The sequence below is a fragment of the Molossus molossus genome, unplaced genomic scaffold (genome assembly GCF_014108415.1).
Source record: "Molossus molossus isolate mMolMol1 unplaced genomic scaffold, mMolMol1.p scaffold_m16_p_6, whole genome shotgun sequence".
NCBI classification, from domain to species: domain Eukaryota; kingdom Metazoa; phylum Chordata; class Mammalia; order Chiroptera; family Molossidae; genus Molossus; species Molossus molossus.
Window position 1 is genome coordinate 98,745,359 of NW_023425399.1, and position 15,078 is coordinate 98,760,436.

Consider the following 15,078-nt stretch of genomic DNA (forward strand, 5'->3'; position numbering starts at 1 on the left):
GACATTTTAATGATGTTAATTCTTTCAATCCATGACCAAGGTATATGCTTCCACTTTTTTATATCTTCCTCTATTTCTTTTTTCAATGTCCTATAGTTTTCTGCAAATAGGTCCTTTACTTTTTTGGTTAAGTTTATTCCTAGGTATCTTAATTTTTTTGCTGCAATAATAAATGGGATTTTTTTTTTTTTTTTTTTAGTTTCTCTTTCTGTGAGTTCATTTTTGGTGTATGAAAATGCTGTCGATTTCTTGATGTTAATTTTACATCCTGCTACTTTGCCAGATTCATTTATTAAATGTAGATTTTTGATGGAGTTTTTAGGGTTTTCTATGTACAATCATGTCATCTGCAAATAATGACAGTTTCACTTCCTCCTTTTCAATGTGGATCCCTTTTATTTTTTCTTCATGTCTAATTGTTGTGGCTACGACTTCCAGTACTATGTTAAATTAGAGTGGCAAAAGTGGGCATCCGTCTTGTTCCTGTTCTTAAGGGAAATGCTTTTAGTTTTTGCGCTTTGAGTATAATGTTGGCTGTAGGTTTTTCATATATGGTCTTTATTATGTCAAGATATGATCCCTCGCCCTGGCTGGTTTGGCACAGCAGTTAGAGCTTCGGTCTGCAGACCGGAGAGTACCGGGTTCAGTTCCCACTAAAGGCACATACCCCGGTTGCAGTTTGTCCCCAGCCCCAGTTGGGGTCGTCTGGGTGGCAACCACTCGATGTGTCTCTCCCACATCAATGTTTCTCTCTCTCACTTTCTTCTTCTCTCCCTCCCGCTCTATCTAAAGATGAATGCAAAAATATCCTCAGGTGAGGGTAAAAAAAAGAAAAAAAATATATATATATCCCTCTATTCCCACATTGCTGAGCATTTTTATCAGAAATGGGTGCTGGATTTTGTCAAATACTTTTTTAGCATCTATTGATATGATCATATGGTTTTTATCTTTCATTTTGTTTATGTGGCATATCACATTTATTGATTTGAGAATATTGTACTGGCCTTGCATCCCTGTGCTGAATACCACTTGGTCGTGGTGAATAATTTTTTTAATGTATTGCTGGATTCAATTTGCTAATCTTTTGTTAAGGATTTTGGCATCTATGTTCATCAGGCCTGTAGTTTTCTTTCTTTGTATAGTCTTTATCTGGTTTTGGAATTGGAATTATGCTGGTCTCATAAAATGAGTTTGAAAGTCTTTCTTCTTCTTCAACTGTTTGGAATAGTTTGAGAAGAATGGGTGTTAGTTCTTCTTTGAATGTTCAGTAAAACTTCCCCAGGAAGCTCTCCAGGCTGAGGATTTTGTTTGCTGGAAGAGTCTTGATTACATCTTCAATTTCCTTAGTTGTTATTGGTCTGTTCAAGTTTTCTATCTCTTCCTGGTTCAGTTTGGGAGACTACGGGTGCTTCTAGAAATTTCATTTAGATTGTCCAATTTGTTGCCATATAATTGTTCATAGTATTTGTTAACGATCCTTTGTATTTCTGTGGTGTCAGTTGTTACTTCTCCTCTTTCATTTCTGATTTTGTTTATTTGGGTCATCTCTTTGTTTTTATGGTGAGTCTAGCTAAGGGTCCATCAATCTTGTTTATCTTTTCAAAGAACCAGTCCTTTGTTTCATTGATCTTTTGAATTGTTTTTTTGTTTGTTTGTTTGTTTTCTGGTGTGTTTTTTTGGTCTCTATGTCATTTATCTCTGCTCTGATCTTTACTATTTCTTTCCTTCTACTTGCTCTGGGTTTTTCTTTTTGTTTACTTTCTAGTTCTTTAAGTTGGGAGGTTAGATAGTCAATGTTTCTGGTTTCTTGAAGTAGGCTGTAGTGCTATGAACTTCCTTCTCAGGACTGCTTTCACTGCATCCCATAGTTTTATGCTGTTGTGTATTCCTTTTCATTGGTTTTCAGGAAGTTTTTAATTTCTTCCTTGATCTCCTTGGTGACCCATTCATTGTTTAATAACATGCTATTTATCCTCCATGTGTTCAAATGTCTTTGCATGTTCTTGCTGTAATTGTTTCTAGTTTCATACATTGTGATATGAGAAGATGCTTAATATGATTTCAATGGTTTTTTTTTTTAATCCTCACCTGACGACATTTTTCCATATTTTGTTCAGACAGAGTGGAAGGGAGGGGGAGAGAGAGAAACATCGACATGAAAGGGACACATCAAGTGGTTGCCACACGCAAGACCCAACCAGGGCCAGGGACAAACTGCAATGGAGATATGTGCCCTTAGCGGGAACTGAACCCGGGTCTCTTTGGACCGCAGGCCGACACTCTAACCACTGAGCTGAACCAGCCAAGGCTGATTTCAATGTTTTTGAACTTGCAGAGACTTAGTTTGGTCCTAACATGTGGTCTATCTTTGAGAATGTCCCATATGCACTCGAGAGAATGTGAATTCTGCAGTTTTGGGGTGTAATTCTCTGTAGATATCTATTAAATCCATTTGATATAGTGCCTCATATAGAGTCTCCGTTTTCCTTAATTTTTTGTCTAGAGGATCTATCCAGTGATGTCAGCGGGGTGTTGAATCCCCTGCTATGATTGTATTGCTGTCAATTTCTCCTTTGAAGTCCTTCAGAAGTTTAACATATTTTGGTGCTCCTATATTGGGTGCATGTATGTTTACCAAGGTTATATCTTCCTGTTGGATAGATCCTTTCAATATAATGTAATGGCCTTCTTTGTCTGTAGTTATGACCTTTTATTGAAATATATTTTATCAGATATGAATATTGCTATCTCAGCTTTTTTCTCCTTTCCATTTGCTTGGAATATTTTTTTCCATCCCTTTACTTTCAACCTATATGAGTCTTTTTTTGTGAGATGGGTCTCTTGTAAACAACATATATATGACTCACTCTTTCTTATCCAATCAGGTACTCTGTGTCTTTTGATCAGAGCACTCAATCCATTTACATTTAAGTCTATTATTGATATGTACTTATTTACTGCCATTTTTTGTTTATTGGGGTTGTATTTTTCTTTCCATTTCTTCTACTAATTACAGCAGTCCTTTTAACATGTCTTGCAGTGCTGGTTTGGTGCTAATATATTCCCTTAGCCTTTTTTTTGTCTGGGAAGCTCTTTATTTCACCTTCTATTATGAATGATAGCCTTGCTGGATAAAGTAGTCTTGGATTCAGATCCTTGTTTTTCATGACCTTGATTACTTCATGCCATCCCCTTTTGGCCTGTAGTGTTTCTGTTGAGAAGTCAGCTGAGAGCCTTATGGGGGTTCATTTGTAGATAACCTGTTACGTATCTCTTCCTGCCTTTAGAATTCTCTTTGTCTTTAATTTTGGGCATTTTAATTATTGTGTATCTTGGTGTGTGCCTGTTTGGGTTCCTCTTACTTGGGGCTCTCTGTGCTTTTTGAACTTTAATGGTTTTTCCTTTACCAAGTTAGAGAAGTTTTCTGTCACTATTTTTTCAAATATATTCTCAAACCCTTGCCCATTTCTTCTTCTTTCAGAACTCCTATGATGCAGATGTTGTTACAAATGTTGTTACGTTTCATGCTGTCCCACAGTTCTCTTAAGCTGTCTTCCTCTTCTTTGTTTTTTCTTTTATCCTCACCCAATGACATTTTCCCATATTTTGTTCAAAAAGAGTGGGAGGGAGAGAGAGGAAGAGAGAGAGAGAAAAACATCAACGTGAAAGGGACACATCAAGTGGCTGCCACCCACATGATCAACCAGGCCAGGGACAAACTGCAACCGAGGTACGCTCCCTTAGTGGGAACCAAACCCAGGTATCTCTGGACCGCAGGCCGACACTCTAACCGCTGAGCCAAACTGGCTAGGGCTAATTGTTTTTTCTTTTTGGTTTTCTGATTGGGTGATTTTTTTCTACCCTGTCTTCTAATTCACTGATCCGGTCCTCAGCTTCCTCTACTCTGCTGGTTATGCCTTCCAATGTGTTCTTTATTTCTGCTACAGCATTCTTCATTTCCAGTTGGGTGGTTTTCAGTGTTTCTATCTCTTTACTCACAGTGTTGAGCTTCCTCATTATCATTGCTCTGAACTCTATCTGATAACTTGCTTAACTGCATTTCGCTTATCTCATCTTCAGTAGAGTTCTCTTGTTATTTCATTTGGGATTTGTCTCTCTGTCTCACCATTTTGGCTATCACAGTGGGTTTTGGAGCCTGCCAAATTTTCCCTGTGGGTGTTGGTTTTCCGCTGATTGTGGCTCCCTCTACTGGGTTTGGATGAACATGGGAGGATCCACATTAAACACCACTGTCAAGTCTTACTTTCCTGGACAGATCTGCAAGTCCAGGAAAGGTTCAGTTATCCTCTAGCTTTTTGCCTGGAGGCTATTAGTCTTGGTTACTTGTTGAGACTTGGATTGTAGCCCTCAACTGAATGAAAAACTTCCTCAGGTGTTTAAGGTAAGAGGATTTCCAGAGGGTGGAGAAGATGCTGGCTGTTAATGAGCCTAAAGTGGCATTTCTCTGGCCTGGCTGGGTGGTGTTAAATTTCTGAAGGAGGGGCTGTTGCTTCTCCCAGAGGCTCTGGGAAGGGGCTCTTTGAGTAAGATGGCTACTGTCCTGTGAGGGAGTGATTCAGCAGAAAACTCCCATTGCCCTCTCATCTCTCCAAGCTTCCGAGTCTCCACACAGTTCCAGTCCAGTCTACCCTCCCTCTGCCAGAGCCCAGGGTGAATGGCAGTAGCTAATTTAGTGCTCTGTCCCAGCCTGCTAAGCTGTGGCATCAGCTTGGGAATTTAACCCTAAGGAAGCTACTCACAGCTAAAACAGCTGCTGTCTGTGGGCTCCCAACCTGCTCTCTCACCCCTCCACAGTTCCTACCAGGCTCAATTCAGTGTCCTTTTTCCTGTCTCTGGTTATATGGGTCCTCTCCAGCTGCTTTTCTGTTGCTTTTACATGACGATTTGTCTTTATTTTAGTTGTAATTCCAGTTTGGTCCTGAGAGACGGTCTGTGTAGCTTCCATTCACTCTGCCACCATTTTGGAATCCCTCTGGATGGTGCAGGTGTACTCGCTGTTGTCCAGCAGCCACATGGTGCAGCTGTACTCACGCTCCAGACTCCTGCTGCTGCCACTCATCAACCTGCTCAGCATCTTCCTGCCCATCCACCACATCCAGGAGAGATGCCACAGTGCTACAGACTATGGACTAGACACCCCTCAGCTGGGCAGCTCTGTGCTAAACCAAGGCATCTGCCTCAGTGGTGTCTTTTGTACCACAGGATATATCCTATACTTCTTGGTAATAGCCAGTTAAACATTTATTTAAAAATCTGACCACATATCTTGTAATATAAACATTTGTGGTGCTGGACATATTTTGCTCGGATTTCTTCAATAAACTGTTACTGTTTATATATTAAAATGTTTTAACTAGGTTACCGTTTATATATTAAAATTTTTTAACTAGGATTTTTCTCCCTGAGGTACCAGAAATCCATTTTAAAGCTAAAAAGCTATTGTGAACTTAACATAAAAAACTGTAATGATACATGAAAACATTATCATCTTTAATTCAGTGCTTGTAATGTCACAAATACCTAATTCCACCAGAAAGCTATACTAGATGTTTACCTGACAGCACCTAAAATTTAAATGCTGACTTGCTTTAGCCACCCACCCTGTTGAGTCTGCATTTGCAGAAGTAAGTGGGTATCTTACATGCAAGGCTGTAGAAAGGCATTTCCCCAACAGTTAGGTCCTTTATTGCCAACCATGGATCTCTCCAGTTCCTTCACTCTCTTCCAACAACTTGCAGAATTCAGAAGGAAACTGTTTATGGCTCTTCAGGTTCTTAAACCATGTACTACTCAGTGTTAGCTCCAAAAGTTTCAATATTCTAATTTTCCATCATATAACATCTAAGCCAACAGCATTAGTCTAAGGGTTGAATCAATGTGCACTTGATATCATTTTATTAGATTTAAAAATTCCTGTGGATAAAGTGAATTTATAAAATTCTTAACTAGTTTTACCCCTCCCCAAATACTTCCAAAATGTATTTTAGAGAAATAGCTCTAAAATACATATATTGTTCTTTTGTATTCTAATAAACAAGGAACCCTAAACAAAATCAAACCTTTACTCCTGCTAACGTTCAAGTCTTTACACCATCAAACAACATAGCTTCTCCATCCCTAATTTCCCACAAACCCTCTGCTCTAATCAAACTAATACAGTGTTCTCATTATTCATACCCAGGAGAGCCCTATCCATCTCCTTTCTGCCTCTTTAATGACCTAGCCACTGCTAATCACTACAGCTTAAAATGACTGTAGCATTCATCAGCTATTTCTCTTTCTGAGCTGTCTATATATCTATCCATCTCTGAGCTCTTCAAAAGTCACTTGTTCTTTGCCCAGGGCCTAGTACAGAACAGACACACAGTATTTTCACAATATACATTTTCTGAGGATGAACTCAAAAAAAAAATAAAGTATTATACTGTAGAGGGATAATCTGGGGACTACTGAGATATAAGCTGATTGTTCCTAAACTAAATGACCCCACAACAGTCAGTATTTATAACTAGTTAATCTACCATTTCCCTAACATCAGTAGATGTTATTTCTCAAGTGTTTCAGCTTCTAGTAGCCCCTTTCTACTACTAATGTTTATAAGACATTAAATTTTTATAATATAATGTACAAACTACAAAGGGCTTTTGAGCCAGTATATTTTGCAATGGAACATGTTTTAGCACAATGTTGTTTCCATACAGACAAGATGCTGAGAAACAAACAAAATGCTTTAAGCACACTGAATAGGTTGTGCCCCTACTGATTTCCTGATTCAACAAAATTTTTTTGACAGTCAGACTAACCCAAGTATAAGTGATACAGCAATGAGCAAAATAAATGCTGGCACAAGAAGAATCTTTGTTTTCATGGAGCTCACATTCTAATTTTATTTGAGAAATACAAGAGAAACAATAGACAATTCGGTTCCTGCTAAGGGTGCGTACCTCGGTTGCAGTTTGTCCCTGGCCCTGGTTGGTGGTACAGGTGGCAGCCACTCAATGTATCCCTTTCACATCGATGTTTCTCTCTCTCTCTTCCTCTCTCTCCCTCCCACTCTAACTGAACAAAAAAATGGAAAAAATGTCTTCAGGTGAGGATAAAAATAATTAATTAATTTATTAATTAATTAAAATATGCAAATGAGGGCCAGGTTGAGAATGAAGCAGCTCCAGTGCTCATGATTCACAGGTTGATAAAGGAGAACACATAAATGGAGCCCAGAGGAAGAGGCTGTGTTTGACCTGGGGCCAACAGAAAAGCCCACTCAGGGCAGATTTCACAGGCACCTGTTCAGAGTGGTGGCATGAGAGAAAAGGAGTGGGGCCTGTTCTTGACAATGGCATCATCATTTACAGCTAACAGTAATAGCCTTAAGAAAACTACAGCTACAAAAACAGATAAAAAGACATAAAAGAAAAAAATCAATTCTAGTCTTCAAAATAACTTATATTTAATAATGAAAAGCATCACAAGCAGTCTCTAAAACATAAGCTTGGGGCCCATACAATCTAACTGCTTCTGATGCTAGGAACCTACCTAACCTCCACCACTGGGTGGAGTCATGGGGTCTCAACCACTACAGTAATGCTAACAGCTGACACACTGTCACAAACTCTAAGTGTTCTACTTTCAACTCTGTTCTGCCAACCACGTTCTTCTTATGGTACCCTCCATTAGTGTCCTGAGAAAAATACCTTTATCGTACGTTATTCTTTTCCCACTCAATTCCTTGAGATCAAGGAGCAGGTATAATAATTAAAGACAAGGCTTTACTTTTGGAAGACATTTCAATTCTAGTGGATCAACCCAATCTACACTGAAAAATGTCAAATCATGAGCCCATGCATGACTTAATCTTTACTTTAAATATCTAAATGCTGAGAGAAGTTAAGGAAGAAATCATGTAAGATGTGCAATTTTAATCTGACTTTGAGATTAAGCACCTCAGAGAATTAATATTTTATCAAGAAATCCAAACTGAAAAGCAGTATTGACTTAAAAGCCAATTTTCATCACAAATAATTCCTTCAAATTCTGGGAGTTTATATCTAAACTACTACAGGGATCCTGTTCTCTTAATAATGAAGTATCATTTAAAACTTAGTTTACAGGTCTTGCCCTGGGCAGTTTTTCTCAGTGGTTAGAGCGTCGGCCTGTGGTCCAGAGAAACCCGGGTTCAGTTCCCGCTAAAGGCACGTACCTCGGTTGCAGTTTGTCCCCAGCCCTGGTTGGGTCGTGTGGGTGACAGACACTCGATATGTACCTTTCACATCGATGTTTCTCTCTTTCTGTCTCTTCCTCTCTCTCCCTCCCACTCTATCTGAACAAAAAGTGGAAAAATGCCCTCGGGTGAGGATAAAAAATAAATAAATAAATAAAACTTAGTTTACATATCTCTAAATATCTATGTTCTCTCACTTACTTTCAATATTAAAAGAATGATTTCATAGTCTCATAAGAAATGTGTAAGCTAGTTTGGAATTGCCCTCGGTGGTCATTAGAACTAGATTCCTCTTGCTGTTTGCCTGCTAACGGAGCACCGGCATGCCAACGTTAGCATGAAAGTTCATAGCGAGACTGATGATGCTCAGGTGAGAGCATCCCGGTTTCCATATGTTAATATTCCTCCTTAAATTATAAGCTGATCTGTAACACTGCACTACAGTTACAGTAGATGAAACACTGAAAGAATAGTTTGGTTTCACATAGAAACAGTTACCAAGACAAACTTTCTTGGAGGATGGAGTTCCAAGAATATTAAATCATAAGAAATTGTTTCAGCAGCTGGTTAAAGCTGAGTGTACATAATACAAGACATCTGGTTGTCTGTGCATTTTCAGTTCATTTAAAAAGTATAAACACATTAAAACACTGAAATGTTTGATATATTACAACACTGTCTGCTTGCTCCCCAAGAGTGTTTAAGTGGCTGGTCTAGTCGTTGTACTCGTGGCTTATTTACTAGTAAAGGGATTTACTATTTCCATCCCCCTTAACTTTAAGATATTTTATCAACAACAACAAAAAAAGATATTGCTGGTATTTGTAAGAACATAATGTAATAGAGGTAGTGCTATTCCTAAAATTAAATCAGGAACACATGAAGCATCACACATACTATTACAAGTAAATAGCGGACAACTTTAGACCATATGTAACAGAAACCTAACCATAGTAGCTTAACCAAAATAAGGGTTTATTTTTTTTGATATAAAGAGAAACACAAAGACAAGTGATCTAAGGTTGGTATAACAGTTCCATAATATCATCAACATCTCATGCTCCTGGGACACTATCCTTTGCATGCGGCAGTCTTCATCATACTTTTAAGATGGCCTCGGTGCTGCCTCCACATTCCAGAAAGCAAGAGGAGAAGGACAAAGAGCAAAAAGTTGAAGGTTCGGGCTCTACAAGCTCACAACTTCTGCTTATATAAAATTAGCCCAAACTGTCACGGGGCCACATTTCAGGCACAGTCCATTCCCAAGGTGCCTAAAAACTAAGCTGGCCACATACTGGCCCCCCAAACAATACTGGAGATCTGTTAGGAAAATGAGAAAAGTATATCAGGCATGCTAATAGTTGTGTCTGTCACAGAGTTCTAGATGCATGGGACATTTTCCCCCATTACCTTCCCTATCAGGTGATTCCTCAGGAATCTCTACCCTGCCTTCCGAGCTACACATCACCAGCCAAATCACAACAGGGTTTGGTGGTTCTCATTTCTAAATCTGTATTACAATTCTGGATGCTACGCTTATGCACAACAGAGGCCAGGAGCCCATTTTCTCATAAATACCTGTCTTTCCTTTTTGGACCATGGAAAAATAGCACATTTCCAAAGATATTCCCATGTAGATTGAGATCCTATGATGATAAATCTTAAAATCTACTTCTTTATTTAAAAAAATAATTTCTTTAAAATACACATTCTCAACAGGGATGATATCATCCCGCAAGAGAATGAAACTTAGTTGAGGGGAAAAACATCACAGATATTATAATGATTTCTGGCCCTACAAGGGGGAGAGGCAATTCAGAAAAAAAAAATGTCTAAAAAGGTTCCTCAGAGAGACAATTTTTTAAAAGGTTGACAGTAGCTCTTTAAAAAAAACAAACATTTTGAATCATGCTGGAATTGCATTCAGTTGCAGTGAAAGAAATCCATTAAATAAAATAAAAGTCTATTTTTCTCACATGAGAAGTCCAGGGGGCGACAGAGGGTATGGGGACTGGTAGTGATGACTGGTTCAACAGCTCAATTGCATCAAAGCAGAAATTTCTGTGAGTCTCTTGGCTCACGGTGCCAAGATGGCCACATAACTCAAAAGGACAGCAGAAAAGAGGGCTGTCAAGAACAGAAAGATAGGCCTCCTAGTTGAGTCAGGCCTCTTAAAGAGCTTTACTCATACTTTCATTGGAGAACCTCCCCCTACATCTCAATGACCACATCTAGCTTCAAGAAAAGATGGACCTGAAAATCCAACCTCTCCCTAAATGGCCATAAATAAAATCAGAAAGTAAGGAAGGAGGAGAGAAAAATAATGGATTAACAACTAGCTGCACCTACCACATCTGAATTAGTTTCTAATTTCTTTGCTCTTAAACCCTGTTGACAGAAACCTGTAAGTTCTCTTATTACAGAGGTTAATCTAATTTTGTGCCTACCAGATGTTTAGTATTGATTATTTTCCCCTCAACAACTCAAAATTCTTGTTTTGATGGATAGTAAGAGTTTAAATAGTATTAGGCAAGAGAGATAAAAGAACTCCATGAATGTACAACTCTTAAAAGGCATACATAAAAGTACTACGCTAGGACCCACAAACTCTTCAACATGATGAATTACCATATACAAAGAAGATAAAACAAACCCTGGCATAGCCAGAACTTACAGGAGTGGGATATCAGTGATTAACTGCATCAAACAGCAGACTAATTCTTCCAAGAGATCTTCTGAGTTGGAACCTGGTAAGACACATAAAAAGTTTATTAAGAAAGTATAAAATAGAATGGAGTTGTTTAGAAGTTCAGTTTTCATTCCTAATGAGAACAAGAATTGTAATTATTACATAAACTCAGACATTAATGTTGACTTCTGAATAAAATCCAAGTCATGACCACGTTAACATCTATTATGATTTTCATCTAGTAGAGGAATTTTGAACACCAGCTATCAATTATATAGTTTTTAACATTTGAAGGTATCTTATGACTCCTGTAGGCCAGTAGTTTTCAAACTTCTTATACTGCACTGTTTTTTCAAATGAAATCTTATACTGAAGTCAAATATATAAAATACATAACAATCAAGCTATTCTAGCTGCTTTGTTTGAATCAGGAGTAGAGTACCTGTACTCCCTCCCCTCAATAAATATCTGACCTTGCCCTTGATCTTCTTGATAGAACTCAAAGAACCTTTTCTGAATGTGTGGAGACTCCACAGATCACAGACTAAAAATGAGTAAGAGGCCAATGAGTAAGAGATGTTTGCTCTTTATAGACAAAAAGCCAAAGGTAAAATAGATTTCCAAGTCATAGTACAAGTAACAAAGGTAGGCTGCAAATAACCGTCCCAATGGAAATGCTCCTCTGTCCCAAACAGCTCTTAGTGACTTCTGGCTTTGGACAAGACTTACACACCTACTTTTCCATGAAATTCTTTCTTCCCTCGGTTCCTATGACACCTTATTTCTAACCTACCTCTCTTTCTATTCATTCCCAGTATCCACTTCCTCAGAATACCCTTCAACTAACTATTGGTATGCTCCCGGAGCACTGCCATTGGCTCTCTTCTCCTCAGTTCTCACTCCCTACAATCTCCTTTATCAGTCATCACTTGTATGCTGGTGATTCCTAAATCTACAGTTTTCCTCTTGGTCCCTCCACTGAACTTCATCGTTATATCCAATTGTCTGCTGGTAATCTCCCCCCAGATGCATCATCAGTACTCAAGCTCAACATGTTTGAAACTGAACTCATTTGTCCCAACACTTCAAACCCACTTATTTGTTCTTTATCCTCCTTTTTGGTGACTGCATCAGTTAACCCAAACCCAAAACACAGACTGCGCTCTCTCTCTCATTCAATCTCAAGGTCCTCTCAATTACACAGTCACCTCTCTGTTATTTCCTCTTCATTCCCTGTCATGCCTTCGTTCATTATTTCATTATCTCGGTTCAGTTGAACAAGTTTGCTAAATTAAAACTCACTTCTGAACTTTAAACCTTCCTTATTCTACATTTAAGTTTACTCCTCTCCAATCCTAACTCTAGATTGTTATCAGAGGGACCTAATTACATTCCATCCTTATGGTCTCCTGGCTTAGATCTTTTCAATTGCTTTAAGTTGATTACTGTGTACCAGAAAAAACTCTTAAGCTCCAAAGTACAGCATGCCAGACCCTTCACAATATACAGGCTCTGCATCCCTTTTTACCTTATCTTCCACCATTATTCCCTTCACAATTTATATTCCAGCAATACCAACCTACCTGCTACATGCTACTTTATGCCTCCTCAATAACATTTTCTCTGCCTGGAATGGCCTCCAACAATAAAAACCTAATTTTTTTTAAAGCCAATCTTTATCCATCTGAACCATCCTAAGTCTTCATTTCCTCCATAAAACCCAACTTTCTTGCCTCACTTTGAACAAAATTAATCATCTAGACCACATCTATGCCTTGCGCATGTCTTTCACTGCATATTTTGGCTACATTATATCATAATTTCTTTCTACATGTAAGCAGGCCCCTATTGGACTCTACATTTCTCAAGGACGATGACTAAGAGCTTGGCATGTGATGCATACTCAATACATGTTTGCTGAACTGAACCCAGCTGTCTAAGTATAACTCTAATAGCTATTTCCAAAGCATCAAAGCACTTGGAGTCTCAAAAAAATTTAGCAATTCTTTTTTCTAGACCACAATCACCTAGTAGTCAGAAATTATGAAGAAACCCCTTCCTGCCTTGCCATAAATAGAACTGGCACAGTAACCCTCTGAGAGGTGAGTGCCAAACTTGAGTAGAACATTAAATCACAATGAACACACCAGTCAAAGCTAAGAAGAATACAGCAAGAATAAAATTCAATAACCACACTAAGGTAGGCTTATTAGTTCAAGTGAAGAAAGTAAAACAAGGAAATAAGTAACATTTGTCTATGAGGCTATGTGATAAGTAGATCTAACTAAAACTCTTCTCCTTGTCAAAGCTATCCAACATAACCACATCAGTTAACAACCAATTCCAACAACCTGATTTGCTGGCATATAATATATGCTCAATACATGTTTGTTGAATCATCTTTCTGGGTTCATCCTATAGAATGTAGTGACCCAGACACAAGAAGAACATTTCTTTTTTTTAATGTTTTTATTGACCTTTTTCTTTTTTTTTTTTATCCTCACTCAAGGACATTTTTTCCATTTTTTGTTCAGGTAGAATGGGAGGGAGGGAGAGAGAGGAAGAGAGAAAGAGAGAAAGATCAATGTGAAAGGGACACATCGAGTGGCTGCCACCCGCACGACCAACCAGGGCCGAGGACAAACTGTAACTGAGGTACGTGCCCTTAGCGGGAACTGAACCCGGGTCTCTCTGGACCGCCGGCCAACACTCCAACCGCTGAGCCAAACTGGCCAGGGCTATTGACCTTTTTCTTTTTTAAGAGAGAGGGAGAGAGAGATAGAAACAGTGATGTGAGAGAGAAACATTGATCAGCCACCTTCTGCACATCCCCTACCAGAAATAAAGCCCACAACCCAGGCATGTGCCCTAACCGGTAATCGAACCAGGACCTCTCAGTCCATGGGACTGATGCTCAATCCACTGAGCTACACTGGCCAGGCCCAAGAATAACATTCAAAATCATTCATTGATTCCTTATTTCAGACCAAATGAACTGGACAGTTTAGTAACATACCCCTGTTAAATCAAGCAGCCAGCAGTGTTTTAGTTATAGAAGGTGGAGGAACAAGCACTCAGGACCCACAGATGGTGCCTGATTGTTTTTTTTCTTCCAGGGGTATAAACACATCTAATTTTTAAATCTTAAAATGGTGACAAAAATTCTCTATTCAGTGCAATGTGCGATCCAAATCATGACCTTGGCCAAGTTTACAGCTGAGTTAATTAAGGAGTATAGTCACAGCTTTGTTACCTATTTAACATAATAATAAAAATAATAAAAAATATATACAAGTAAAATGTAACATATCAAGGCCCAAGCTCTAACAAAAAGAAAGACAAGAATAAACAATTTCCAGCTAAACTCTCTGACAACTTCCATTTATCTTAAAAAGAAAATCCTGCAGAATACTTTATGCTTGTTTCTGGGCTAATCTAGAAGCAAATAATTGCATATCAAGTGAAGAGTGACAAGATTTGACTGCTTGCCAGGTTTGACATTAAGCAAAAGTCACTCTTACAACATTATTTCCAAAGCAGTATTTATATCATTCAGCTTTCAGATGAGGATAAATATCTTTCTTAGTTCCATTAAAAATAGGTAAATATAAAGTCAGCCTCTAAAAATTATAGTAACAGCCCTGGCCAGTTTGGCTCAGTGGTTAGAGCGTCCGCCTGTGGTCCGGAGAGACCCGGGTTCGGTTCCCGCTAAGGGCACGTACCTCGGTTGCAGTTTGTCCCCGGCCCTGGTTGGTCGTGCGGGTGGCAGCCACTCGATGTGTCCCTTTCACATCGATGTTTCCCTCTCTCTCTCGTCCTCTCTCTCCCTCCCACTTTGTCTGTACAAAAAATGGAAAAATGTCCTCGGGTGAGGATAAAAAAAAAAAAAAAAAAAAAAGCTAAAAATTATAGTAACATACTCATGCATTTCAGAAAGATGATCTTAAAAGTCCTTCAAATTTGAATGACATTGTAAACTGAGGTCCTTTGAGCAAATGACTTTGCAGAGATTCAGTATGTTTACTGAACTGTGAAGTTTACAACCCAGTTTTATCTCTTAAAGTGTTTTAAATAGCCTCCATAGCTCCAAATACTTCAGTATTTTAAATGTTAGCTTCTGGAGATAACATTAATGTACACTGAG

The 15,078-nt window shown here is 38.6% G+C and overlaps 1 protein-coding gene across 2 annotated transcripts in view; it reads right to left on the reverse strand.

Moving 5' to 3' along the window:
- DYM (dymeclin) overlaps positions 1-15,078 on the reverse strand; it is a 347,109-nt gene that overhangs the window by 252,191 nt on the left and 79,840 nt on the right. For both annotated transcript variants that reach the window (XM_036246013.1, XM_036246014.1), the window contains exon 6: positions 10,920-10,992. In XM_036246013.1, coding sequence (XP_036101906.1) covers positions 10,920-10,992 — 73 coding nt within the window. The remainder of the gene's footprint in view (positions 1-10,919; positions 10,993-15,078) is intronic.